The 26,871-nt window shown below is 44.4% G+C and overlaps 3 protein-coding genes across 15 annotated transcripts; 2 read left to right on the forward strand and 1 right to left on the reverse strand.

Moving 5' to 3' along the window:
• Positions 1–1,694: 1,694 nt before the first annotated feature.
• Positions 1,695–7,354, forward strand: luc7l (LUC7-like (S. cerevisiae)). Of its 5 annotated transcripts, XM_086140209.1 has the most exons (12): positions 1,753–1,904; positions 2,880–2,950; positions 3,247–3,330; positions 4,078–4,172; positions 4,295–4,393; positions 4,662–4,772; positions 4,852–4,995; positions 5,095–5,271; positions 5,409–5,497; positions 5,590–5,619; positions 5,709–5,870; positions 6,238–7,354. In XM_086140209.1, exons 5-12 carry the CDS (start codon positions 4,298–4,300, stop codon positions 6,362–6,364), a joined length of 936 nt encoding a protein of 311 aa, XP_085996335.1. In that variant the 5' UTR covers positions 1,753–1,904; positions 2,880–2,950; positions 3,247–3,330; positions 4,078–4,172; positions 4,295–4,297; the 3' UTR covers positions 6,365–7,354. The 5 variants fall into 5 exon arrangements, with proteins under 5 accessions (XP_085996333.1, XP_085996332.1, XP_085996335.1 ...); XM_086140207.1 differs by lacking the exons at positions 2,880–2,950; positions 3,247–3,330 and having other exon boundaries at positions 1,695–1,904; positions 6,238–6,318; positions 6,502–7,354; XM_086140208.1 differs by having other exon boundaries at positions 3,247–4,172.
• LOC147214909 (epidermal growth factor receptor kinase substrate 8-like protein 1) lies at positions 7,353–16,032 on the reverse strand. 7 transcript variants are annotated; one of them, XM_086140199.1, is made up of 19 exons: positions 15,950–16,032; positions 15,325–15,380; positions 15,046–15,204; positions 14,826–14,975; positions 14,647–14,714; positions 13,421–13,533; positions 13,112–13,158; positions 12,908–13,037; positions 12,744–12,832; positions 12,590–12,664; positions 11,573–11,721; positions 11,316–11,460; positions 10,700–10,797; positions 10,510–10,609; positions 9,688–9,813; positions 9,424–9,568; positions 8,446–8,611; positions 7,827–7,959; positions 7,353–7,743 (listed from the first exon to the last, which is right to left on the reverse strand). In XM_086140199.1, the coding sequence occupies exons 2-19, from the start codon at positions 15,352–15,354 to the stop codon at positions 7,657–7,659; spliced, it is 2,010 nt and encodes a 669-aa protein (XP_085996325.1). In that variant the 5' UTR covers positions 15,355–15,380; positions 15,950–16,032; the 3' UTR covers positions 7,353–7,656. The 7 variants fall into 7 exon arrangements, with proteins under 7 accessions (XP_085996325.1, XP_085996324.1, XP_085996323.1 ...); XM_086140198.1 differs by having other exon boundaries at positions 10,700–10,800; XM_086140197.1 differs by having other exon boundaries at positions 10,700–10,806.
• A 276-nt stretch (positions 16,033–16,308) lies between these two features.
• LOC147214910 (sodium-dependent neutral amino acid transporter B(0)AT2-like) lies at positions 16,309–26,797 on the forward strand. Of its 3 annotated transcripts, XM_086140205.1 has the most exons (12): positions 16,309–16,446; positions 19,206–19,395; positions 20,032–20,189; positions 21,170–21,290; positions 21,381–21,556; positions 22,695–22,805; positions 22,916–23,157; positions 23,372–23,555; positions 23,640–23,841; positions 24,410–24,569; positions 24,669–24,831; positions 25,163–26,797. In XM_086140205.1, the coding sequence occupies exons 2-12, from the start codon at positions 19,206–19,208 to the stop codon at positions 25,382–25,384; spliced, it is 1,929 nt and encodes a 642-aa protein (XP_085996331.1). In that variant the 5' UTR covers positions 16,309–16,446; the 3' UTR covers positions 25,385–26,797. The 3 variants fall into 3 exon arrangements, with proteins under 3 accessions (XP_085996331.1, XP_085996329.1, XP_085996330.1); XM_086140203.1 differs by having other exon boundaries at positions 21,170–21,556; XM_086140204.1 differs by lacking the exon at positions 16,309–16,446 and adding an exon at positions 18,061–19,030 and having other exon boundaries at positions 21,170–21,556.
• The last annotated feature ends 74 nt before the right edge of the window (positions 26,798–26,871 follow it).

The following is a 26,871-nucleotide window of genomic DNA, read 5'->3' on the forward strand; positions in this document are numbered from 1 at the left end:
TGAAGATGTCTAGGTTCTCTTTGGGAGCGACCAGGATTGATAGGATCAAGAATGAGTCCATCAGAGGGACAGCACATGTTAGATGTTTTGGGAGAGAAGGTCAGAGAAGCCAGACTGAGATGGTTGGCTCATGGACAGAGGAGGGAGAGTGAATATATTGGTAGTTGGATACAGGAATCGGAGGTCTAGAGGAAGACCAAAGAGAAGATTTGTGGACGTAGAGAGAGAGGATATGAAGTAAGTGGGTGTGAGAAATGAGGATACAGAATACAGGGTTAGATGGAGAAGGTGGATTCCCCCCGAAGGGAAAAGCTAAAAGGAAAGGAAGAAGGAGTCCAAACAAAATGACAAATTAGTATCAACAGCTCTGATAACATTGAGTCATATGTTTCTAAACTTGCACGGTTTTCCAGATGCTCAGTGCTTTCTCCGCATTTGCCCAAAAAAAAGAAAAATCCTTTGAATACAGAGCATGTCTCGAAGACAGACTCTTGTTCGGGTTCAAGGGGAAAAAGGATCAAACACTTTTACAAGGAGCTGCTCATTTTTACCAGCAAGCAGCATGTTGGAGGTGGTAGCCGACCCTTCACTTTTTACCAGAAAAAATGATAACAAGCTGGACGAATTGCTTAGATGATTCTTACTGGATGCACCGTCAGAAGGTCCCAGTCATTTTTGACGCCCAGTTGATCCCCTCTTTGCCAGAAATTGTACACGGTGAAGAAAGTTACCAACCAAAGAATACAATGTGCCTTTTAGTCGTCCCACAATGGGGACATTTCAATGTCACACAGCAGAAAGTGGACAATGAAGGAGAGGGAGTTTAGGTTATAGATATTATAGGTTAAAAACTGTAGCATACGAGTATCGGAAAAATATAAAAAATACAAAAGCTTCAGCAAAAAAAAAGAATGGAAGGACCAGCAGCAGACAACAGCTGCTTACAGCAGCAATACGAGTAACTGTATGGAAGAGTGGATGCATGAAGGAACGCCTGTTAAACAGCTAAACAGCAGCTGGAAGGAAGGACCAGCCGAATCTCACAAATCCACAGTTGGTAAGAACGGGACGGCAAGTAATCCCACATCCTTATGTGCAATCTGTTCCGTCTGTGCAATAACCGCTTTATATCCTAATAGTGCACTCGCCCAAAATTCACATTTGTCAATATATCCCTTGTATCTACTTAACATACCTTTATTCTCATTTTTATATAGAGTTCTATTTATGTTCTTTTCACATTGATGCATCTGTACCCTGTGAGCAATTTCTCCTTTGGACATCAATGAAATATTCTGATTCTTGTCCTCTCATATTGTCGCTCAACCACAGTGGGTCGTGGAATTTAAAATTCAGCACATGTTCAAACAGGAATCCCCTATCTAGTCAGTTGACTATAATTTGAGATTTTTTTTTCCCCTTTGCATTTGTTGTTCAGGTAGCATTCCAATCTAAATACAATAGATATTTACCGGAACCGAACTATGCCACCAAGTTTGATAAAGCCTTGTGATGCATAAATCACAGATGCAGCTGATTTCTGCAGAAGGTGCTTGTAAAACCCCAAGTATGTGTTAAATTCAAACAGCCTGGGCTTCTCCGCCTGCTGCTTTTACGCGCTCTGATTGGTCAATTCCACGCGTAAAGCCCGCCTTTATTTAGTAACAAAACGGAAGCGTCAAACCGCACCACGTCATTTCCGCTCCATTACGAAGACTGTCGAGAACCTCTCCGAGAGGAAATGCATGGAGGACTAAGTACACAAATAACATAGCAGAATACCAACGGACTGTTTTTGGTTGACTCTTTTTTATATAACTTCGTCGACCGAAGACCAACGACAATGTCAGCTCAAGCTCAAATGAGAGCTTTGCTCGACCAGCTAATGGGAACAGCGAGGGATGGTGAGTTGCCGTAGAATGCTAGCTAAACTAGCCGGCTAGCCAAGATGGAGCCAGTGCTGAGGCTGGCTTGTGTTGTCGTGTGATGGACAGGCCTGCATGAATGGATGAACTGCAGAGGGCTCGATAAGACGCAGTTACGTTAGATTAAAGCGACACAATGGGATTTAGAGTACCGATTTGATGTTTGCATCCTGTTTGGCCTTGTTTTGCAAAGTGCAAGGATTCAAGTATTACGATTTAACTTCTTTCGCAGCACATGCTAATCGAAGTTAAAGGCTACGTTAGCTAACGCTCTTGTTTACTGCGGTGGAGAGAAACAACCGCGGTATCAGACATCAAGCTTTGTCCTATTACTAGTTACATATTATTCCGCTTACACCGAATCTTCGAGTTTAATATCAGACGAAAGGGGTCATCGCTAAAGGGGCACCGTTAATGTTTTGTTTGTGAAACAAAAGTTTTAAGTCTTTAAAGCGAGTTCTGTGACGCAGAATGTACGTCATTCTCAATCCGAGTCATAAATAATAGAAATGTGTAAAAAGACGCGTCTTCCTGAAGTCGGCATTACACTGTCAGTAGTGGTGGAAAAATATCCATTTTTATCTCGTGCAATTTAGTATGCACACACATACAAGTTTGTCTTTTACCAGAACAGAAGAAACGTCTCAAATCGGAAGTATGATTAGTGTCCAGACAGTTGGATACGAACACCAAATTCTAAAATAGCTGCCTCAATGGGCAGCTCATTGCTGCCATGCCATCCAGTAAGTCAGAGGTTCAGCAGAAAGACAGATCATTGAATGGATTGTATTCAAATGGTCCATCCTGTGTAAAGATGATAATTCGATCTGTCCAGTGAGAGTGGATTTGTGTGGTGAGTTTGTTGGTGTATGTGTGAGAATATTATCAAATTCTTCCCATGCATATGTTGCATACAAACTGAACAATTGTGGCCCCTTTATTTTATTCATTAAGGTTCAGTGTATCTTTGCCAGCCTACATCAATCTGCAAAGGAGTTGCAGAAAAGCCTCATGTTCATCGAGCCGTGAGTCACACATAATTTTTAAAGCTGTTATGATGAATATCCAAACAATATGTTTGCCTTCCGGAATTAACTGTAGCCTTTTTAAATACAAAAAAATGGGTAATTCTTCAATGGCACTACAGTTAAAATTTGGAGTAGAATTGAGCAGAGACGTCTGGTTGCGCTGACTCCAAACGAGCAGTTCTCAGTTTTCTATAAGACGTCTGTTTTCAGAAGGCAATTTTCAGAGGAGACAAAAACTTTGCACACATCATTTACAATCTGACTTGTGTATGACTCCCAACTTCTTACTACAGGTTTGGGCAAGAAAACAGTTCCCATTTATACTTTTCTACAGCGGGTTTAAAATTCTGCAGCTGAGGGCTTGAAGAAGCAGAAGGGTACAGTATGTGGTGCAGATCGCAGTGTGTATAAACTCAATTTTTTTCCTTGGATTTCATTTATACCTTTTGTTTTAACATTCTTTCAATGTTTACATATACAAATGGCTTGGCTGGAACAATTGTCTGGATTGATTTCTTTTTTTTTTGTTTTTTTGTTTTTTAAAGCATCTGTAATTTCAATCTTTACTGTGTAGTCACAATTTTATTTTCTATGTTGACATGTAATAATAGATGTCTTATACTAAGGTTTGTTTGTGAAAAGCCATTCACCCTATTCCCTGTACTTATACATTTTTAGTAGCTCAATATCATGCTCCACACGTACAGCGTGGACGTTGAGCTTTATCACAAGCTAAACTAAGTTGAAGATCTAATATTGTCACAGTGTCACTGAGGCCTGGGTAAGTTCAACACCAAGAATAGCAGAAAGTTCCACATCGACTACTTGGTGAGCCACCGGTAACTTCTGCTACGTTGACTCACCTCAATAGACAGAGGCACTGTTACTCTATTACTGGTTCATATGTCTTGGTGATAAAGTACGAGAAAATCTTGACATTCAAAACATAAGAATTTGATTGTCACTCATTTAGGTGGACTCAATATGTTTGAATATGTTTATCGTTGCATTGTCTGATGCTTTAATAGAGTGCAAGCCCAGTCAAATATGTTGAAACAGATACCAGGCCCCAGCTAACAAATATGCTAGGTGTTTCTCATCGGTCTTTTTTCTGGCTCTTTCAGGGGATGAGACACGGCAGAGGGTCAAGTTCACTGACGAGCGAGTCTGCAAAAGTCATCTCCTAAACTGCTGTCCACATGACATCCTGTCTGGAACTGTAAGTCCACTCCCGTCTTAAATGCATCACATCAAGAATGTCTTAACTAGAGACTTATCTAGAGACTCTTCCGTGTTTTTGCTGATCAGAAGTTGAACCATGTCTGTTTGGGTTTTTGACAGCGTATGGACCTGGGAGAGTGCACGAGGATCCATGATCTGGCCCTTCGAGCAGATTATGAAATTGCCTCCAAGGAGCGAGATCTATTCTTTGAACTTGATGTAAGTGTTTTCGTGAAATAAAGAAAAGCAGGTGCGCTGCAGTCCTGGCAAACATACAGGTTAACTTTAGATGCCGGGCAAATGGGAGGGCACACAGAGCCCACAATAATCACTGTTTAAGAAAGAAACATGACAACTTAGATGACAAACTTTGATTTACCTATAACAGAGTTTTTGTATTACTCCTTCATTCTCTGAGGGCAAAACCAAGAAATGAAAGTAAGCACATTTTTATGTTTTTAACACATTTAAAAATGTTCTTCTGAAGGCGGTTGATCACCTGGAGTCATTCATTGCTGACTGTGACCGGAGGACAGAGCTGGCTAAGAAGCGTCTGGCTGAGACTCAAGAAGAAATCAGCGCTGAAGTCGCAGCAAAGGTATTGAACAGACTGAGATGAAGCAGCAGCCACTCAGCGAAGAGCAGATGTTAATTGCGTTGTGTTGACTGTATTGTAGGCAGAGAAAGTCCATGAGCTGAATGAGGAAATAGGGAAGCTCCTGGCCAAGGCTGAGCAGCTCGGAGCTGAGGGAAATGTGGATGAATCCCAGAAGGTCCTGCAGGAAGTGGAGAAGGTCCGCACTCGGAAGAAGGATGCGGAGGTGAGGAGCAAGCACATTAGAGGAACCTCCGGCCGCGTGCTGTTTCACATCTATAAATCTTTCGGTCTTCTAATGCTGGTGATTTTGGTGTTCCCTCAGGAGGAATACAGAAACTCCATGCCCGCCTCCAGTTTTCAACAGCAGAAGCTGCGGGTGTGTGAGGTCTGCTCTGCCTACCTGGGTCTCCATGACAACGATCGCCGCCTGGCTGACCACTTTGGGGGGAAGCTTCACCTGGGCTTCATCCAGATCAGAGAGAAACTGGACCAATTAAAGGTGTGTCTACTCTTCTAGTCACACAGCGAGTACATTAGCTCGCACATCTGTTTGATAGAAGATATATCGGACAGAAAGCGGACTTTAAATCTATTGTGTTTGATCAAGTCCTCACAATTGTGTTCTCATGCCGTCAGAAAACTGTGGTCGACAAGCAGGAGAAAAGGAACCAGGAACGCTTGAAGAGACGGGAAGAGAGGGAAAAGGAGGAGAGGATGCGGAAAAGGTAAGAGTAAACGTGCTAAACCTAATGTGTCTATAAGGTGTTACAAGCTTAATACTTAGCAGCTGTAATCTATACATTTAATTATTTCACAGAACCAGATCACGGAGCAGAGAGCACAAAAGGTAAAGGTCAAATCTATCGCTCTCGGTTGTTCAGTTGGTACTTATTATCTCGGATAACTCAACGACAGCTGCCCCGTTGCCTTTACCAGGTCCCGCTCTCGTGATCGGAGGCGGAGGCGTTCGCGCTCGCAGTCCAGAGAGCGGCGCCGCACGCGCTCACGTTCCAGGGAGAGGAGGCGGCGGCACCGCAGTCGTTCCAACTCCCGCAACCGAGGCCACCGTCACACCCACGAGCAGAGCTCCAGGCACAAGTACGGAAACGGCTCACACCAGTAACACCTAGATTAAGCTGTATTCATAGCCCTCTGTGTTTTAGCACTGATTGACTGATTCTTTATATTGATACATGAGAAGGTTTGAATAAAAGGTAACACCAATCCTATGAATAATTGGGAATGATTGGGATTCAGTCATTATTGGACATACAGGCATTTTTGCTGGAATTGCTCTGGAAAATTGACCATAGAAGACTGGAGGGTACTCTGCCTTTCCACAATGGGACCACAAACAGTTTAGACAGTCGTGTATGTCATCTGGCAGTCATTGGCAGCAGAAGCAAATGTCTGTGACTGTTGCAGCCTGGATTTGGCTTTATATTGCATATTTTGCTTTCACCAGGTCATCAAGAGACCACGAGCGCACGTCCAGAGACAAGTCGCGGGACAGGGAGCGCGACAGGAGGGATGGTATGAACGGCAGGTCAGACTCTCGCCGAGGAGACGACAGGGACATGGGGGACTTCTGAAGACCAAACTCCATCCACCACAACCCAAAACCTCCTGTCTCCCACTTGTCTGTCCATTTATAACAACCTAAAGTTCTAAGTAGTCCTTGCCTTGACCATTTCGCTGTCCCACCCGGCTCCTTTCTTTGCTTCCACAGGTATTGAAGCCGACCCAGAGCACCCTCTGGCCCGACATATTGTATGAATCCACCTTTCTACCATTCACACACTTCATTTTGCGTTTCTCCGGGAGGGTTAGTTCTAGAATGCTAGTGGAGTTTACTGCCGTATTCACAACTATAATTTGGTGGCTGTCTGTATCCAGTATATCCAACGTTCTACACCCCTTAACTAGCCAAAAATGACTAAATAGAAAATGCAAGCACTAATTTGATTTGCTGAAATCGACTATAAAATGTAACTCGGTATTGTCCATAACTTTTTTTTTATATACATATATATATATATATAGACTGTCTGCACATACCGTGTCGGCCTGTTTGTCAAGTCTGAAAAGCCTTGTCCTGTCAAGACCTGTATCCAGCTGAGGGTCACCTCCACCAGCCTCTGGTAAATTAGTTGTTAGGAGTTTAAAGCAAAAGGTTTTGAAGTTGCTGTTGAAAAGTATCATGTTCTATTTTCCAATTTTTTTTTTGTTTGTTTTTACTAGTTTTAATTTTATGCTGCCAGAAGGGAAGGGAATATATGGTTGAAGTTGTCCGATTATAAATAAATGCTTGTTGTTGGAATTGGTGGCGTGTCACTTGTTTTATAATTTGTCTCAATTTATTGAACTTGAAAAGGAAAAAAAAAATACTTTTGCGTTATTGTTGGCATGTGAAGCAGTAGGTCCGGAAATTCAATATGGAAACTACAAATCTTTGTGTTTCATTATTTTGGAAAGATTTATGTTCACTAGTTGATGCAATCAGATTTGAATGGAGGGATTACTTTACGTGTGAATCATCTGTTCTGCTGGAAGCTTTCTCCATTAAAAAACGTTGTAATATTTATTGCGTATTGGTCGTCCTTTTTTTATTGTCGGGGAAAAAAAATGCAGGCAAAAACATTAAACGCATACTTTACAATGTGTAATATATAAATACAGTTAGTCAGCTATCCATTTTACCAGATGAACAGTGGAATAATTCATATGAAACATTACTTTTTTTTTAAATTAACTTGCATAGTGTTGTTGCATTAAAAGCATAATTCCCTGATTTGTCTCTAGAAACTTCAGTTTAGAGATGATACAGAGTCAAAGGCTGCTCAGTGGCATTACAGTTCAAAAGTCAAGTCACAATCACATCTGCTCACAACGTACTGCTCTCCAGTTTCAGGTCAACCTTCATTTTCTGTTTCTCCATGACCGCCTCCAGCTCTGTGGCCCTTCGCACATCCTGAGGGACGAATCACAAGCGATCACTTTTTCATTTTCTCTTCACAGATGATGGGGCGATAACAAAAAGTTCTTTTGAGTTACCTCCAGCAGGGCCCGCTGCACGCTGAGCTGGCTGTACACTCTGGCGCCCTCATCTGGAATCACAGAGCGGAGCTCGTCCTTGTTGAGTGAGAAGAGCTGAGCTCCAGTCAGCACCCCTAAACAGGTCACCGTCCTGAGCGAGGGGGAAACAGAGCAAAGCCAGAGCCATTAGTATGAAATTTAACACAAAGGCCTCCATTGTCTTTGTGCTGTATCGGTGCGAAGGACCCAGTCTGGCCTCGGCGTACATGTACTACATGTACTAAGTATTTGAAATTTCTTGGAGCAGATAAACTAATAATCAGCCGAAGCATCTCCTGCATGGTTTTGGGAGGAAACCCATGCAGACACGGCGAACACACAAACTCCCCCTGTCGGAATAGTGCTCACCACATAATTATAAAAATGATTCATTTTTTGTTTGATTGTTAAAATCATACCTGACACTCAGGAAGCAGAAAGTTAGAAAAAAAATACATCTGTTCAATCGAGAAAAACGTATTTCGAGGGGGAGGTCGGGGGACGCGCTTCTGAATCGAGTGATTTCAGAAACTCTCCAAAAGCCTGTGAACAAACACTGGAATAATGCCGTGTGTTTCTTTCCAGAGGCGTCACTTACGGTTCGCTGAAGCCTTTTCCTCTGAGCCACTCGGCCACTTCCTCCGGAGGGGAGTGGAAGTCCAGAGGGACGGACGTGTCCGAGGAGCGGGGGATGACCAGAGGTTTGCTCAGGTTGGCCTTCCCATTGGTCAGTCTCTGGAGCAGCTCGTCGTTCACCTGCATAACTGGGAGGATGGGATGCACTGAGAAGTAGGGACGATATTTACGCATTTACGACTGCCGCTACCTGGACTCTTTGCCTCCTGAACTTGGTGACTCGGTACAAAAAAGGAACAGAGTCGGATTTCGCACACAGTTAATGCTTTTCCACAAAATGTCCTTGTGTTCAAACCGCAGTCCATTTTCCACCACTATCCACCCCTCATTCCCTTATTTATCTTGATATTTAACTCATACAGAAGGATTAAAGGGATCTTATCCCTCCCTGAAGTCAAATCTCTTTATCGCAGCTAAACCCGGTAAACACCCACACCTTCGGTGTTAAGCCTGTCTGTCGACTGACGCCGGGTTCAGGTTTGACGGTGACATCTTTTTAAAAAGCACCGATACTGTGGGAAAACACATTTTATATAACATTATGATATACATTTATAGTTCTGGATGAAGTATCTAGATCCTGAAGCAAATGTAAAAATACCAGGCTCTTGGTTTAAAATGTTGCTCAAGGGAAAGTACTAAAGTATCACTAACAAAATGTTTATAGAGGTATCAAAAGTGAAATGCGTGGGTGTTTTATTGTCACAGTATGTGTTTTTTAAAGCACCCTGGGACGATATCGAACTGCATGAGCGTATCATGTGTTTGTTTTAGCAGAAACAGCACAAAGAACCTTAACGAACAGAAAGGACGGAGAGTTGGAATATATTGTTTCACATCAAACTATACGGCTGCGGAGCAGCAGAAAGCACATCGTCGTGTTATCCGATATAAATCTGAGTAATGCCACGAGAAGATCCGCTGTTGCAGGATCCCTCACCTTTGTCGTTGTCCTCTGAGGCGGGGGCATGCTGGCTGTAGGGCGGTAAGCTGCGCGGGTGTTTTGGTGAGGGGGTGTGGGGCAAGGTTGGGGGGCTCGGCGGCACCGGGGTGAAGGTTTTGGCGAGCGGTGGGGGAGCCGGAGCCTGTGTGAATGTGGAAAAGAAAAAAAAAAAACACACGACACAGGAATTCACTCAGGTATGTGAGTGGATACCTGCGTGCTTGCACAGCATGCAAGTGTGTGTGTGAGTGTGCGTCATACACTGGGTGGTTTGTTGGTGACGGGGCTGTCGATGTGGGTGACAGGCTCCAGGATGTTGAAGGGAACAAAGCCAATCTGGTTGTAGCGGTTACGACACTTCCACCAGCGCTTGGATGACTCAACCACCTGACAGAGAACGGGAGCCGCTGAGAGCCGGGGCGGGTTTCACAACAACTTGCCTGCAATCTCCAGTTTCACCCTCCATTCACAACAGAAAAAAACTAAATACAGACTTACAATATTCCTTAAAACCCTTCAAATCGATCGGACAGGTTGAGTAAGACAGTCCACGCCTGCATGATGCCTTCACTGTACCCCATTTAGTTGTTTACATGAAAACAAGAGGTGAGGTAACGCAGCAACATGCAGAAGCATGATGTCATATAATAAGAGGTGGGGCTTGAAATTAGTGTGGTATTATTGGAACAATACAAAATGAGATATCTAAAGAAAAGAGGGGTTTCCGGATTTAAAAAATAAAGGTTTTATGGATGCAGTGAACAACCACATGGAAGCTGGTGGAGAAGATGTTATGAGGAAAAAGGTTAGATGGAGGATGTTGATTCACCATGGTGACCTCCGATGGGAACAGCCTGAGGCTGAAGAGGAAAATCCTGATTTTGGAAATTGTTTTTAAACAATAAACCACAGCCTTCCCATAAACAGTTCCTTCTTAGGCCAGTGGAAAGTTTTTTGTACTTGATTCTTGTGTATTCTATCGCTGTCACGAAGGAACAGCTGTTGTGATAACAAGTGCAAAAACTACTGCTGGTAATTAAAAGAATAAATGAGGTGTGTAGAAGAATGGATAGTCAGACTTGCCTCCAGTTGTTCCCCCTGCTGCACTGACAGCTCGCTGCTGTTCCTGGCTATGAAATCGTAGCTGCAGCTGTAGAGCCTCTCTGGGTTCGGTTGCTGAGTCCTGGGGTGGGACACGGGGATGTGAACGGGGTTTTTTGTGCGGAGCGGGGTCAAATATGGGATCGACTGATTTTCAGTTTTTCCAGCTTACGTTTCATTGCCGTCGTAGGTGTCAGGGGGTGCCACCGCCGGCTGCTGGGGCTGCTGGGGCTGCTGGGGCTGCTGGGGCTGCTGGGGCTGCTGGGGCTGCTGGGGCTGCTGGGGCTGCTGCTGAAAAGTGGATGGGTTGTCATCGAAATGTGAAGCCTTTCTATTTATACTCATATTTATTTCCTTTTGTTTTTTTCCTCTGACGTTATAACTGTGACAAAGGAATTTCCCCTATGGGAATCAATAAGGTTATCTTATGTTGACAGATGGATAAACTGTGGAAGAAATTCACTCAGTGTGTCCAAGAATAAAAAGGGACTTTCTTCTTTCACTCTCTGGAAAATGACCTCCTGTTAGCTCAGGATAATCCTACACCAGAAAGCTACAGTGCAGATAAATCGCATGGACTTTAAATTAAAAAAAAACAAACAACAGATTTCTGCCTCCGAACTAGACTTGAGGGTGAATTGCACTAGGTCGATGTAGATCTGCAGCACTCTTTCTTTTTATACATTCAATGTTTTGGGCGCACACCCTCATTTGACCAGCATTTTTTTCTGTCTTGCTCACAACAGGAGACACGTATCCATCCCATATCATGCACAGGTATTCTGTACCTGCTGCGCTGCTTGGAGGGCGTCTTGTTTGTGCTGTGACTCGACCGGATCCACCCAAACCTGCCCATCTGCCCTCAGTGCTTCCGGCTTCCAGCCGTCTAAGAAGACAGGTGTGTACGGAGCAACGGCTACCTTAAGCTGAGAGCTGAGACAGGAAAAGGAGTCTTTATTTACATCGGTAGAATTGATTGGAGTTTGGAAAAGCGAAAGCACGATTTCCCGTTGCGGCCGGATGGCCTGTTATTGGAGGCACTGACCGAGGCAGCGTCCACATGGGACCCAGAGACAGCCACAGCTCCCGCTCCTCCACGTTCAGGTTGTCATGGAGCAGCGACACGGCGGAGTTGGTCAAGGCGGGGCTGGACACCGAGGCTCCCAGGGCCGGCCCGCCTGTTGTTTTCACCATCTGCACACAGCCAGATAACACACGGTTGGAGGAGAGCAGACCTGATAACACACTTTTGAACATACCTCACATACTGAACTGGACGGAAACTGCACGGTGCAGCTTTTTTACTTTTGGAACACGCATGCAGGTTTTGCACACAACACACACATAGCGTGACTCAGCCCCAGGACTATGTATCTCCTCAAATCTTTCACAGTGGTCACTTTCCTTTCCGCAATACCACTGTACACACACACACACACCTGTGAGTCTCATCCAAACTCTGCATCTGTATCAAGAATGGAGACAGGTTGCAGCAAATCCGTCAAATAATTCATTAAAAACAGAGAAAACCTGCTGTGTTTTCCCCGAAGCTAACCTGTCTTAGCACAGGGATATACCAGCGCTCTTAATTCAAAATCAGTGTCCTGTGGAAAGTAGCCAGGTGTTGCAAGTGTGGAACTCTTCAACATTCCGCCATGCAAACACGGTAGAACAAACACTGCGTCAAGTGATTGTGTTTAGCTTTCTGTTTTTCCTCTTTTAAAGATGTTAAAAGGGAAAACCGCCGGCCGGTTTTGATCCTTAATTCAAATAACTTCATCAGAAATGCAGTTGCCGTCGCTCATCTTTCCGTCTCACCACCACTGAACGCTTGTGGAAAAAAAAAAATGTGTGTGTTTATGCAACTTTTGCAAGTTTCATAAAATGTTGCCTCCAACATGCGGACGGGTCCTCCCGTCGGTGACGTCACAAGGGAACCAAAATCCGAACGAACTAACCTGGGACCTGGGCGTCGCCAGCTACACCCTGACCCCAGTGTTCATAAAACACACTAACAACTGTTAGTTGATGAGACAAATAAGCCGATGAGTGACGCACTCACCATATCCAGAGGTTTGAAGACGTGATGAACGAGCTCCTCTGACGAAGGTCCGGCAATGGTTGACTTGAGCCGGGCCTGTGATGGAGCAGACACGGGAGCTGAAGGCACGGCGAAGATGTGAAGCGACGGCGGGCCGATCTGATTGGATACACACCAGCAGGCTGAAGCAGTATTTAAATTTCTGGAAGATATCTATGAATTCCTCCTCTGGCGGAGGACGGGCCCTCGCGGTCAGCAGATCATCTGGTTTTAAAGATAGAGTCAGGAGTCGGCGCTCTGATTTAAATGTTTTTTGATGAAAAAAAACATTGTCTTCACCTTCTACGCTTTCCTTTTTGCTCTTCTTCTTTTTCTTCTTCCTCTGGTTCAGCACGGTCGCGGCCTCGGCGGTCTGCTGCAGCTTCGACATGAAGTTCTCGATGTCGTCGAAGCAGTGGTTGAGGATCCCCTGAGGAAGAGGAGGCCGGCGTGTGAGACGGCCGGGAGGTTGTAGCCGGGCAGAATGCGACGAGGGAGACTCACCACTTCCCTCTCCGCTCGCAGGAAGGAGATATCAGGACCGCCGTTCGCTGGCGGGGGAGAAGGGTGAGGTTTCACGTCAACCATTTTCATTCACGGCTGAGGTCTGAGTGCTCCGGCCCCTTTTCACCTCTAAATACCAGCCCCCCCCCAACCCACAACACACAACACAATGCAATCTCTGTGCTGCAGGAAACCTCTTACCTTAAACTCAACCAAGTCACAATTACTCCCTTTTCTGCTTCTTATCTTCACATCCCTTCACGTAAAACACTCACAAAGGCTTCTTCTCGGACTCGTGCGTCCTCTTACCTCTGATTCCGGGGTAAGGCGGGGGGTTGACGGGCGGGGGATTGGGCGCGTGCGGGATTGGGTGGCTGGGGATATCGAAGGGGTCCATCATCTCCGCTCCGCCCTGGGAAAGCCTTCGGGACACACAGCGAGAACGGTTTTCACGCACCTCCTCTCGACCGGCGATCGGGTCGCTGACTCCATCATTTTAAATACGCTGATTTGCAAGGACACATTTGACTATCAGACGGATCTGTCCTCATCCCGAGGCTCGTGTTGGACGGGAAGCAGGACACGATATTTATCAACACGTATATGGAGGAAATTCAGATGCTTGTCGGAAAAAGCAAAGATGTATTTACAAAGATGAACGTGAATCTCACGGATCTACGAAGCGCAAATAAAGAAAAATGGCGGCATCCATCATTGACTTCAACATGATACCTTTGAATTGATTCACCTACGTACAAGGTGTCAAACAAAACCTCGTTCAAATATAAAATCCTAATCTCAACACCTTATATTGTGAAAAGCCGATGCGGGCTGATGTTGATGGATTGGCCAATGTGCTTGTCACATATTTGCTATAAAACGCAAAAAACTCAATAGCCTGCTTCACCTGATGACTCACCCGTATCACGCACAGAACAATAAGATTATAATCTACGATCCCCTTTAAAGCCAATGAATTACAGGCCGGTTTTCACGACCTGCCCGAGCACAGATGTAAATCAATATAATCCCGTGTTTGCTTTGCTCTTGATGGCAAATACCTCTCCGTACGACTCCACCTTCCCCGCCGCTCTGCCCAAAGTCACAGCAGGCCTCGCCGGCGCACTCACCACATCTGTCCTTCAAACGTCCCTTTCTTTTTTCTCCCCTAAAACAGGTATGTCTTGCGAGAGCCGAGGCCGCACACCGCCGTGGTCGCCCCTCCACCGCTCTGTCTGCCCTCCGTCACAATGGCCTTGTTATCTCTGTCACGCCTTCTCGAGTTATGTTGAAACTGGTAAAACAGGTCAGTCTTTCCCTCTCTCAGCTGTTTACATGGCCCTCTCTCTCTCTCTCTCTCTCTCTCTCTCTCGCACTCTCCCTCCTTTTGCCCCACCCTCTCTCTCCAACAGGTGGACCGCCATGCTGCTCTTAGCTTCAATAGCTTTCATAGTATCATCCAGTTTAGCGAACCTAACGGGAGGTGTGGGACTTGTTTGTGGTTGAAGACTAAATCAGAATAAGGTTTACTCCACCTGAGGGTGTCGGGTGTCTTCCTCGCTTGAGAAACAGCCCGCTTGATGTTGTCACAGATGTGCTCTGCCTGCGCGGGGAATAAAAAAAAAGAAGACCGAACATGGCATTAGAATCGGAGCAAAACTCACAGCCCAGACCCCACCCAGTAACACCGGCATGCGAGGTCTTGCGACCTGACCTTCACTGTCTCGCAGCTGAAGAGGAGAATGTCCGGCTTTTTCTGAGTGGCGCTCTGGCACACGAGCAGGAGGAGCGACGGGAAGTGTTTCTCCGCGTCCGGGGTCTCGCAGCGAAAGACCGAGTCGAAAGAGTACTTCTCCAGCTCGTCCTGCGCACGGATGACATCTCTAAGTCGGGTCACGTCATTCCCTCGTCCGTTCGTCCGCCGACCTCCTCACCTGGCTCTGTATGTCTCTGAGGTAGATGCCCTCCGCCCCGACGTCCAGCAGCATCTGCTGGCTCCACAGCTTGTTGTTTTGCACCAGGTGGGAGAGGCGCGACAGGGCCTCCTCCACGCTCTGCACCTCGCCGTTTTGGAGGGAGAACGTCAGCAAATGCTGCAAACAGACAGGCGTCGGTGAAGGATACGAAGATGGAGAAAACGGATTTTGAATCTGAACCCCCCCCCACCGCCCTCCCCGTGCCCCATCTGGAACGAGTTGGATGTTAAAGCTTACGTTCACAAGATACTGAGAGTTGTGTGCCATCCTTGTCCACGGCCCTCCTGTGTTTGCTGAGGAAACAATTTGAAAAGCTTATTGTGTAAAGGACGCCGACCGATTCCGACACCACGACACCCCCCCGATCCCGAAATCACACTAAAAAAAAAAGAAGTCTGTATAATTGAAACCATCCGATCTCCTCGTATGCTCCACGCCTAGGACAGACACATTTACCTCTCCCTCAGTAACCGGGGGGAACAGTGTGTCACCGCGCCAATCGAACCAGTCCGACCACAATACCGTACATCGCTATTCAGGAGAGCTCGTCGCTGCAGTCGCCGGTATCGCTGACTGGAGGGACGGTTCAGTATCGCTCAAGTCTGGACTGAGAATTTCCCCCTTCGACGGCCCGTTCCCATCGTCTCGTGCAAAGTTTGCAAATTGGATTATATTTGGACTATATTCCTACATGACAGATCATTCGTCACTGCTGGAGGTATCGCTGAATGGACGAAATTCAAAAATGGACGGACAAATTTCGCAATGAAACAAAGAAAAATCAGTGGTATCAAACACTTTCACAGGGGTTCCCCGCTCACCGGGCCTAAAGTCTTAAAACCCACACATTAAGTCAACTCACCGAGGTTGTGGAGCTCCCACAGACGTCAAAAGCTCTGTGTGTGTGTGTGTGAGAGAGTGTGTGTTTTAAGACGAAACTCACTCTGTGTGACTCCGGCCCCTGTGAAAGGTACAGCAGAGCAAAGGTGTGTCAGACTCGCCCTCCTTCTACAACCTCACCTTAAAAGTTCATTCTCTCACCTGCACGCAAGCACACACACACACACATGCACGCGCGAACACGCGTGCACGTTGGATCTCACTGGGGGACACACTCACACACGCACTCTTAAAGGTCAGTGCACCGTTTCAGCACATTCATTTAAACCATTTGAGTGAAATGCATCCGGACGTCCACAATCCGGGGTCACATTTCATTTGGACGCTTAATTGGAGGCGGACAAGCCTCCTTTAATCAACCAATAGGAGCGATGGGCGGGGCCAAGGACGTCGACTGTCATCGTCTTTCGTTATTTCGGATACATTTTTTCCGCTAAAACGCATCGGTTGGATCAAAAGGTAATTATCTACTTTTCTTCACCGCACATTTCGGTATTGGTGTGCACGCACGGTCGGACGCCTCAGGTTGCAGCAGTTACAGGTCACATTTGAGGTTTGCTTTCCAAACAGGCATACGTGGCAGACGTGTGTGTGTGTGTGTGTGTGTGTGTGTGTGTGTGTGTGTGTGTGTGTGTGTGTATTTGAGATGCGTGGGGCTCTGTGGAAATGTCACTGCGCCAGGTCATTGTAACTTGGTCTATGAGACCAAACACTTGACAACTCCTACGGTGGTGTTTTTGTTATTGCAAGAATATGAATGTATTGAAAGCTCATGATGGGGAAACACGCACGGCTCCGAGGACTGCGATATTGCGTCAGTTCGTATTTTTGAATTTTTACCCCCTATTTTCGGAGGCGGGTCTCAAAGTACAAATATCATTCGAGCAGGAAAACATCATAAAAGTAAAATATGGGGCGGTATATTATCTAAACCCTAAAATATTCGTTATTTATAACTATTAAAAGTGTTAAGCAAGCAGCGGGAAAAAGTCCGAAGTAAAAAAACGCCAAAAAGAGATAATTTCAAACGGGATTTTTCAATCTAGGTTTAGATAATACGAACATTTTGCTCAATATTGGATTTAGTTGAAGTGAATTGTGTGAGCTGAAGGTTGTCGTGTTGCATTCACTGTCCCTCGGTTGTTAGAGCGCCTTAAAGGGAGATAGACATTTAAATAGTTTATACGTTTTAAGAGATCAGATAGGTAATTATTTTCAATATGCAGCCAAATAACTAGTCCTTCAACCACTACCACCACCCATGCCTTATCACTTACCAATTTTACTAAACAAATATAAAACAAATAAATACTATTATTAAGGTCCTCGAATAACCGAGTTGTCCCTGAATGCATCTCATCGGCGTGGGATCCATTGTTTTTCGCGCCTCGCCTCGCCACGCCGTATCGCGGCACGGCAAGACGTAGTTTACACTCTCTGTGGTCGTATTTAAACATATGTATTTTTTTTTTAAATCAAGCCCAGTTAATTTATTTATGAGCTAAAACCGCGGTTTTCCGTCTTGTTACTAGCCTTAACGGTCACCGCACGTGCCCGTGTGTTGCATTCACGGAAGTCAAGACAGTCGGAATCGTCGTCACTTCCGACAAAACTTCTGCCGCTCTCTCCTTAATCCTCGTTTCCTGGGCACAGGTTTGTGTTTGTGTTTGTGTTTGTGTTTGTGTGTGTGTGTGTGTGTGTGTGTGTGTGTGTGTGTGTTAAAGAGACAGTTACACTTGACAGTCGTATTGTTATGGCGTATTTCACGTGAAGCATCCACGGTACCGACTTGATGGGGTACCGTGATGGGGCCGGGGGACCGAGCTTTACGTGCCGCCGGGAGTGTCGTTTCCGTGTTTTTTTTGAATACCGGTCTTGTCATCCAGCTGCTTGGGGTTCCTTTCGCTGTCGTTGCTTCACAGCCTCTCCAAGACAGCCTTAGAATAACACGCTTCATTCAGCACCACTACAGATAAGCAGACCTCTTCCAGTAGCTGTAAAATAGGCTAACACCAAGAATGCTATATTTCATTTACCATATAAGTACTTGTAGAAAATATGCTAAAAGTGTCAGAATTCCATGTGTGTTGTGTAAAGTGTATGTATAAATGTTTTATTGTATTTCTGATGCCCCTTAAGTTTTAGGACACAGTCCAGCTAACCTCAACACACTGCTGGAGACATGCTAACCACCAGCTGCAACGCACATTACCTAAACCTCAAAACATTGAGAAAACATTTTATTTTAGACGAAAGTTAATAGACGACGCTGAAGGATGTGACACCAACAAAGTTTTCTCATTCTCTGTATCCTCTTCTCTTGCACCAGCTAACTAGACTCCATCCATATTCAGAGACCTTCACCATCCCTCTGTCCATGTCCAAACCATCTTCATCTCAAGAACATCTAACATTCCTGATCCTCTCCATCCTCCTCACTCCCACAGAGAACCCCCACATCTTCTGTCTTCTCAGTGTCTCTAAAACAGCCACCATGGCTGCTCTCACCTCCGTCCTTTTTGTCTTTCTTTTTCATTCTGGCTGATACTCTCTCTTTACGCCGCTTCTCCGCCCGTTCCAGCCCGCTTGCACACATATCTCCACCTCTTCTCCTCACACTCGTCGCTCTGGACTGTTGATCCTACTTAGAGTACAGTACTTAAAGTCCTCCACCTTCTTTGTCTCTGGTCTTACACAATGAAAGCATCAAAGATCGCTAAAATGTCATGTTATGTGCACATGATATTGGTTGTTTATGTTTAGGATTTAGGTGACAACCCAGTATTGACAGCAAAACAGTGCTCACAGGGAGTCTCAATACGTGTCCAAGTTGTAAAAATTGGAAATGACCTACGCTGTCAAAATGTGGGCAAGTTGCTACCAAGAGGCGCTTGGTCGACATATTCGGTTTAAAATTGGTGCCGCGATGTTTTTACTCTGCTGTTTTCAGGACACATTCATAGTGGGCTGTGGACACACTCGATGAGTATTATGGTTGTTAAACAACGGCACACTGATGCAAAGCAGCATCAACAAGCAGTAGGTCAGTGCATGTTTGCATCCAGATGGTGTGGAAATAATTGAACACCGCGTCACAAATGACTTGCGCCGTGCACCCTGTGTCACTTAAATAAGGGCCTGGGAGTGTGAATATTAAGCCATAGGAATTGTTTACCATCCAATTTATTTTGATGTCTTTCCCTCTTTTGTTGTGGAAGATGGAGAAGCAGCTTCCAGAGTCGGAGGCGGACGACTGCACCGGTGATGAGGACCAGCAGATCGCAGCCGAGCCTGCTGCCCGTGCCGGCTGGAACAGCAAAATTGAGTACTTTTTGGCACAAGTGGGATTCAGCGTTGGGCTTGGCAACGTATGGAGGTTTCCATATTTGTGCCATCAAAACGGTGGAGGTGAGTTAATAACTACGGCGTCCACGTTTGTAATTCCCCACCCAGCGAGTCCGATTCAATTCAAATGCATTTTCAACCTTTGGGTTGTTATTATTACAAAGTATGGGGATAATTATGTGACTATTATCAAAAGGATTGCAATGAAATTGCTGGAGATAAAAGAATCATTGTTGTTGAAAAAGCCCAGCTGTTTGAATATTTGTACCAGTTTTACTGACCCATAAATCTAGGAAAACTATTAAAAGTCAGCTTTTAATTCAAAAAGTACTAAATTTTGATCTAACGAACCAAAGATTGCATCCGTCAGCATTTTTCTTCAGTTGCCGTTTTCTGATGTCATTTCAAGTTGCTGGAGTTATCCGTCGATGGAAAATCACTGAATTTGTATTAGCGTTGCCTCTCCTCCTCGTCCTCCTCAAACGAGAATTATATCTGTTTGTAGTCGTGTACCACAGCTGCAGAGCGCACACGGAGGGACGTCGTGCGTTGGATTCATTCTCAACACATTTGACAAAATATAAACCATGAATATGCAAACATGTGGACAGAATCACAGTGTTCACACTTGCTCCCCATTTTTATTTATTTTTTTGGCTTGGTATAGAACTACAGAATATATTTTCCTTGTCTCTATAGGAGCCTTTCTCTTTCTCTATGTGCTGCTGATGTTGGTTGTGGGTATTCCCTTGTTCTTCTTGGAGTTGGCGGCGGGTCAAGCCATCCGTCAGGGCAGCATCGGAGTGTGGAAGTACATCTCTCCCAGGCTTGCGGGCATCGGCTATTCCAGCTGTGTGGTAATTTAACTGTTTAACGCTAGAGCTCTCCTTTCACCTTGAGATTTACTCTTGACAGTTAATGTGTTCTGGCTGTCATTTCAGTTTGGCTCTCCGTTGCGCCTGATCAAAAGGGGTGTCTAATTTATTAGCAGTGTTAAAAGTGTGAAGGGATTCTTTGCTTTTTTTCTGGGAAAGGTGGCTTCATTTCTCCTTTGTCCCTTGAATATTAGCCTCTTTTTGGTCTGTCATTCAATGTTGTTACAAACATACAGTATAGATCAGGGGTCGGCAACCCGTAACACCCAAAGAGCCATTTGGACCCGGTTTCCTCGGAAAAGAAAACCCTGGGAGCCGCAATTACTTTTTGACGTCCAAAATAAAAAAAAAAAGGTACCACTGTATATGTTGCTATCTATTACCTTTACACTTTGTATAGATAAGTGTGTCGTGTGTTGCTTCTGAAATTCACAAAGTATTACAGAGAAAATTAAATCTTATTTATGTGATGAACTCATTTTGAGCTTTGGGCTTTCAGAGCGTTTAGCGGAGCCTTGACCTGAATTTTAAAAATAAATCAGGAAAAAATCACAGTGTCAGTAAACAATAAAAAATAAATATTTACAAGATATCCTCATAAATATCTATTTTACCTGGTTTATGGGACTTCTGCTCCTGAACTTCTGCGCACTTCTGCGCACTTCCGCAAGTGTGACGTTATTTTGAGTGGCGAAAAATTATAAATATAATTTTATTTAATATTTCAAGATCACAATAATCTTCCAACTTAGAACTAAGAACTAAAAAAGGGAATTAACACAAATGGAATATACTTCAATCAAATATTTATCATTTATTTTCCCAAGCCACTCGGAGCCGCAGTGTAAAGATGAAAGAGCCGCGGGTTGCCGACCCCTGGTATAGATGATTTGTCTTGTTTCCTGTGTGATTTTAAAAATCAAATAATGTACCAGTTATCTTTCTTTTCATCTTGCCCCCAGGTGTGCTTCTTCGTGGCGCTCTATTACAACGTGATCCTCGCGTGGAGTCTCTGGTACCTCGGGAATTCATTCCAATACCCTTTGCCCTGGGAACAGTGTCCAGAAGTTGGAAATGTCACAGGTAACATTCTTCACAGTTGCTGCAGCTTGAAAAAAACGTTATACTCAAACAGAGATTTAATTGTTGATCGCCACTTTTGTTTCTTTCCAGTGTTGGAATGTGAAAAAAGCTCACCTACGTCCTATTTTTGGTACCGCAAAGCTCTGGATATCACAGATTCCATCAACGAGACGGGCACTTTCAACCCATACATAGTCGGCTGTCTTCTGGCGGCCTGGACCGTGGTGTGCCTGGGAATGTTCAAGGGTATCAAGACCTCTGTCAAGGTATCGGCCTGGTCTTTTGTGACGTGAGGAACTTGTTCACACATGCGTGTGATGGTCCGAGGTCAGCGCTGCAGCAGAAAGGAACATTAGTCAGTCACTATTTCTACTCTGGCGCAGCTAAATGTCTGCTATTTCTTTTCCATGAGATTGATTTTTATCTGCTCCGCAGCAGAGCTGGACAATGAGGAAACAAAATAAATGTTCCAGTGTTTGCCAGTCATGACTGATGTCCATTTTTTTATCATATTTGCTCTGTTATGGAGGGAAAGAGAGTTGAATTTCTGACCCAACTAATGGAAGGTTGTTCCCTGCATGATTGGCTTGTGGTGGTTTTTAAATTTCTTGCTGACTTCATCAGGTAATTTCTCAATTTATTTCAGTATTTTTGGAGGCGTCAAAATGATTGCTTTGCCTCCTGAATTTGAAACAATAGAATTTACTGAAGTAAAGTGAATTATAAAAGATTTGTTATAATGAAAAAACATCAACTATGATTTCTACCAACCACTCTTCCATGTGGGATAAAGGAAGTAAAAATGTATGCTGCAATGTATGCTCCAAAATCTGGTGCCTAAAATCCAAAACACTGTCTATATATTCATATATTTCCATGGCCATTTTTATTATGCATTAATTTTTAATTGATATTTCTGTGGGATCATTTTGGATTCTTTGGTAGTTCACTTGTATAAAAGAAAATAATTAGCTCACAGAGCTTTGGTACTTTTGTCTTTCTGGCTTTGGTCAAATCCTGAGTCTTGTGTTGGGTTTAGATTTTAGGTATCGTGTGTTGGTGTGTGTGCGTGTGAATTTCTTAGACGTAGCTTACGTGATGACCCACTGGGAATGTCCATCCGTGTTATTATGAACACTGTGCTTACATTTTGTATTATTAACCAGTGCATTTCAATATATAGCACAATCTAGAACTCTTGTTTATTTTGACAAACTCGATTTGGATTATTTTTTTCTCTTGTAGCAAATATGTCAAGAGCAGATCAGATTTCACTGATTGGCGCTGGCTGAAAGCTGATGTTTGATCCGGTATATAGTATATATCAAGCAGTCCATTACCCCCGACACTACACGCACCGTCAGTCATCTGATTTTTTAATTTAAACTCTTGTCTTCCTTTCAGGTGATGTATTTCTCCTCCATCTTCCCTTATGTGGTGCTCTTCTGCTTCCTTGTGCGAGGACTCCTCCTTGATGGAGCCTTGGAGGGAATTTCATACATGTTCTACCCGAAGGTATCAGCCGATCGAGGGTCTCGTCGAATGTGGAGTCGAAGAGGCGGAAAGTCTCCCCGATTCACCTGTTGTTTTTTTTTTTTTCTTCTTTTTTTTTCTTCTCTCTGTAGCCAGAAATCTGGGCAGACATCCAGGTGTGGCGGCAGGCGGCCACGCAGGTCTTCTTTGCTCTGGGCCTGGGCTTCGGATCTATAATTGCCTATTCCTCTTACAATCCCAAGAACAACAACTGCCATCGTGATGCTTTCACGGTTTCCACGATAAACTTCCTCACATCAGTGCTGGCTACTCTGGTGGTGTTTGCTGTGCTTGGCTTCCGCGCCAAAAAAAAGGTCTTGGCGTGTGTTGATGGGTATGTTCACTTCTCAGATAGACCTGAGAGAAAGAACCCTTCTGTGAGATGAGATGATAGATTTGTTTGTGGATCCCAAGATGTTTTTTTTTTTTTTTTTTTTTTCTTTTTTTTAATGGGTCTGATCAGATATTTAGGGGACGGGAGGAAATTAATCTTGTTTTTCTTTTTTTTTTTTTGGTTTATTTTTTGCATTCCTTCACATTTTTAATAGTAATCTGAAGCAGCTGTCAGAGGAGATTCGCTTTGGCTTTGTGGACAAATCTCACATGCCAGCGTTTGACTACTCCGATCCGAGCTCTGTGGCTCTGGAGGACTACGGTGCCTGGTTTAAACTGCACGGGGCATCTATGACGGGCAATTTCACCGACTGTGACCTGGAAAAAGAGATGCAGAGAGTAAGTCACATACTCATTTACATCCGTTCTACTGTTCCAGTGTTACAGATACACACAGAAGGTTAAGGGTCTGTTTGATTTCAGGGTGTGGAAGGGACCGGCCTCGCTTTTATCGCCTTCACAGAAGCCATGTCACTCCTACCCGGCAGCCCGTTCTGGTCGGCACTCTTCTTCCTGATGTTGCTCAACTTGGGGCTCAGCACCATGTTTGGCACCATGGAGGGCATCCTCGCTCCGCTCACCGACCGCTTCAAGACCCTGGCAAACAACAAGACCAAACTCACGGGTAACACACGTTTTCTTTCGTCAGAACTTGCAATTTGAACAGTAGAGAGAAAGATTTTCAAATGAATGTTCCTGTCATCTCACAGATAAAAGGGCTGCGATTGAGAAATATAACCGTGGGTCTTTATGTTTCAAAATTCACATTGATGTGGCGAAACAAAATTTTTTTTTTTTTTGCAAGCGGCAGCGATCTACATAGCACAGGTTTTGATAAAACAAAAAAAATATTAGAACTTCAATGTATAAACACTCAAATCCTTTGGTGTGAATTTGAAGACTCAAACGGGGGGCGTTTGATTCAGTGGCTCACAAAATTCCGTTTCACCTGCACGAGCCATTTTGGCACCATAATTTTAGGTGCACGTTGCAACACCCTTCCCACATTTAGCGCTCGATTCGGAGGCGTTCGGTGTGCGTCTCGTCACACGGACATTAGAGCAGCCACGCAGCAACGCTGCAGAGCAGAACTGCTGCCTTCAGGAACAGTAACAACCACCGGCCTAAAGTTGTCGTCAAAGGGGGTGTCGTTTTTTCCAATTTAAAATGATTTTTCAAAACGTGCTTGTCAGTTTTCAGCTGCACCATCGGCTTCCTGATCGGCCTGCTCTTCACCCAACGCAGCGGAAACTACTTTGTGATGATGTTCGACGATTATTCCGCCACCCTGCCCCTCATCATCGTGGTGGTGTTCGAGACCTTCAGCGTGTCCTGGCTCTACGGAGCTGACAGGTGAGGGCGACTTTAAGAAAATGGAATCGTAACTATCTCATCTGTCAATTGTGTTTCTAATCAAAATTGTAATGAAAAAATTCCGCCGGATTTCTGAAGATTCCTCGACGACATCGAGGCCATGCTGGGCTGGCGTCCCCCTGCCATCTACAAATATCTGTGGAAGTACATCTGCCTGCTGGCCATGCTGGGGCTGCTGGGAGCCACCAGCATCCGCATGGTCATCACAAGACCAACTTACATGGCCTGGAATGAAGGCGAGGTACGAGCGGCCACACTCGTGTCTGCAAAGCGGTCGCCCGTTTTGGAGTTCCTGTTTTTTTTAACTTGACGTCCCATCTTTGCTTATAGTGCTAAGAACTATTTTGCAAGCGTAACCACACAGACGCCTTCGTTGTGGAAGCTGATTAAATAACTGCTCTTTGTGTCGTCGTCGTTGATCGTAGCGATTTTAGTTTCTCCGCTCTCCATCAAAAAGCTTAAAAAAAAAAAACGGAACATATGAAACCGCTGATATAAAAATCCCATGTGAACCGTTGTTGCTAAAAACATGGTTCCGGGAGTTTCAGTTCTTCATTGGGTTCCTTTTTCAGGCTTCGGAGGGGTCGCTGCCGTACCCCGACTGGGCTTTGGCAGTCCTGGCTTTGCTGATCGTCTTTGCCATGATGCCCGTCCCCCTGGCCCTGATCCACAGTGTCCTGAAGGACAGATTGACTCCGGCCAAAAGAGACGCAGAGATCGGACACTACAGCATCGTTTCCACCGATGACAAGTGTCAGACCCCGATGACTGATGTTTCTCATGTGTCTCAGTAACCACACAACTGCTCCCTCTGATATTTCTGACCGTGCACGTTGGCTGCTGTTTAATTACTTTGGGTATATTTATGTTTATCTCCCTTTGTTTTACAGGCCTGTGGTCCAAACATTTGGTGACTTGAAGCCATCGCATTACAGTTTAAAAACATTGATGGTGATGGCCATTTTGGTAATTTAATGTTCCTCGGACCAGAAGCGGCCCATTTATTTTACAAGGAAAACATTCACATTCATTAAGTTAAGAACTCCCAATGAATCCTTTGGTAAACTTTATTTTGTACATTCAGTGCAGTTTTAATGTTAAATTTTTACCTTTTTTTATATTTTTAACAAAAACTCCAGTCAGTACATTGTGTAATAATATTGCAATTCTTATCTGGCATTGGTTGCCTTAAATAAGCAGATGGGCAGTGTTAAAGAGATGACCTTGAGCCAAAATCAAGAGGAAATGATGGACCTCTGAAGAACACACAGTATTTTAAAACGACATGCAACCGAACCGTTCAAAGAGCCAAACATTAAATGCTGTTATTTAGGATCTACAGATAATATTAAAAAGACTCTGCAGCATTTATGGCCTTTGCTACAGTCAAGCCATACAGTTACAGTTAGCTTGTCAGGTTTAATGGAACTGTCCGTCCTGCTGGTATTGCTGTGATTTCACTTTTGGTTCATTCTCCCAGCAGCATCGCCAGAAACTTTCTCTATCCGAGTGCCAAAGGATTAAGGATTACGTTTGAATTTGTAATATAAAATTGTAAATGGAACGTGTTCAGTGTCTCACAGAGCAGATCTGATTAAGATCCAATGAGATGAGTGCCTTGCTTAGCAGCTCCTCCGTCGTGTGTGTGTGTGTGTGTGTGTGTGTGTGTGTGTGTGTGTGTGTGTGTGTGTGTGTGTGTGTGTGTGTGTGTGTGTGTGTGTGTGTGTGTGTGTGTGTGTGCGCGTAGTCCAGTGTAAAGGGCTCTGAAAGCGCAAGGTGTGAAAGTGCTCTGGAAGTGAAGATCGTTTTCCATGCTCGAGATCATTTATTTACAGATTTGCATGAAATACCGTCATTGTTTGTATGTTTTTCAACAGAAATGTTGCTTCATTTGCATTAAGGGGCGAAAGAACAGGCAGCAAATTATGTGCTGCTTCAAATTCATTTCTTGGATTTAGTTGTCAAATCAATGTGTGTGGTTTCTCTCCGCTGAGCTTCCATGTTTGTCCATAACAGCGCTGGTGAGAATTCAGGTGCTGTTAAGTGCATCTTCAATGCATCACAGAATTTTAAAGATTGAAAAACATTTCTTTTTGTATGTATTGGTTAGCAGGATGCTGTCTGGCTGTAGCAAAAAAAAATGTACCTTTCAGAAAATGTAATATATTATTGCAAGGATTTTTATTAAAACAATTCTTTCAGCACAACAGCTCTTCATTTCGAAATGCAGCTTGTAATTTGAACATGCTTGTATTTTGATGGAAAAATGCTCAGTATTGTT

Source organism: Fistularia commersonii, chromosome 33 (genome assembly GCF_037954325.1).
Source record: "Fistularia commersonii isolate RoL2024-O1a breed Wild chromosome 33, RoL_Fcom_v1.0, whole genome shotgun sequence".
Lineage (NCBI taxonomy): Eukaryota > Metazoa > Chordata > Actinopteri > Syngnathiformes > Fistulariidae > Fistularia > Fistularia commersonii.

Excerpts from the sequence above, each read along its gene's own strand:
- luc7l (XM_086140206.1), top strand. The coding sequence starts at position 1,844 with ATGTCAGCTCAAGCTCAAATGAGAGCTTTGCTCGACCAGCTAATGGGA. Across the intron at positions 4,394-4,661 it reads ATCTATTCTTTGAACTTGAT|GCGGTTGATCACCTGGAGTC; the intron begins GTAAGTGTTTTC and ends GTTCTTCTGAAG. Across the intron at positions 4,773-4,851 it reads GCGCTGAAGTCGCAGCAAAG|GCAGAGAAAGTCCATGAGCT; the intron begins GTATTGAACAGA and ends ACTGTATTGTAG.
- LOC147214910 (XM_086140203.1), top strand. The coding sequence starts at position 19,206 with ATGGAGAAGCAGCTTCCAGAGTCGGAGGCGGACGACTGCACCGGTGAT. Across the intron at positions 23,842-24,409 it reads CAACAAGACCAAACTCACGG|TTTTCAGCTGCACCATCGGC; the intron begins GTAACACACGTT and ends CGTGCTTGTCAG. Across the intron at positions 24,832-25,162 it reads TGGCCTGGAATGAAGGCGAG|GCTTCGGAGGGGTCGCTGCC; the intron begins GTACGAGCGGCC and ends TTCCTTTTTCAG.
- LOC147214909 (XM_086140195.1), bottom strand. The coding sequence starts at position 15,354 with ATGGCACACAACTCTCAGTATCTTGTGAAC. Across the intron at positions 9,569-9,687 it reads TCACCAACAAACCACCCAGT|GCTCCGGCTCCCCCACCGCT; the intron begins GTATGACGCACA and ends ACATTCACACAG. Across the intron at positions 7,960-8,445 it reads GGAAAAGGCTTCAGCGAACC|GACGGTGACCTGTTTAGGGG; the intron begins GTAAGTGACGCC and ends CCCCTCGCTCAG.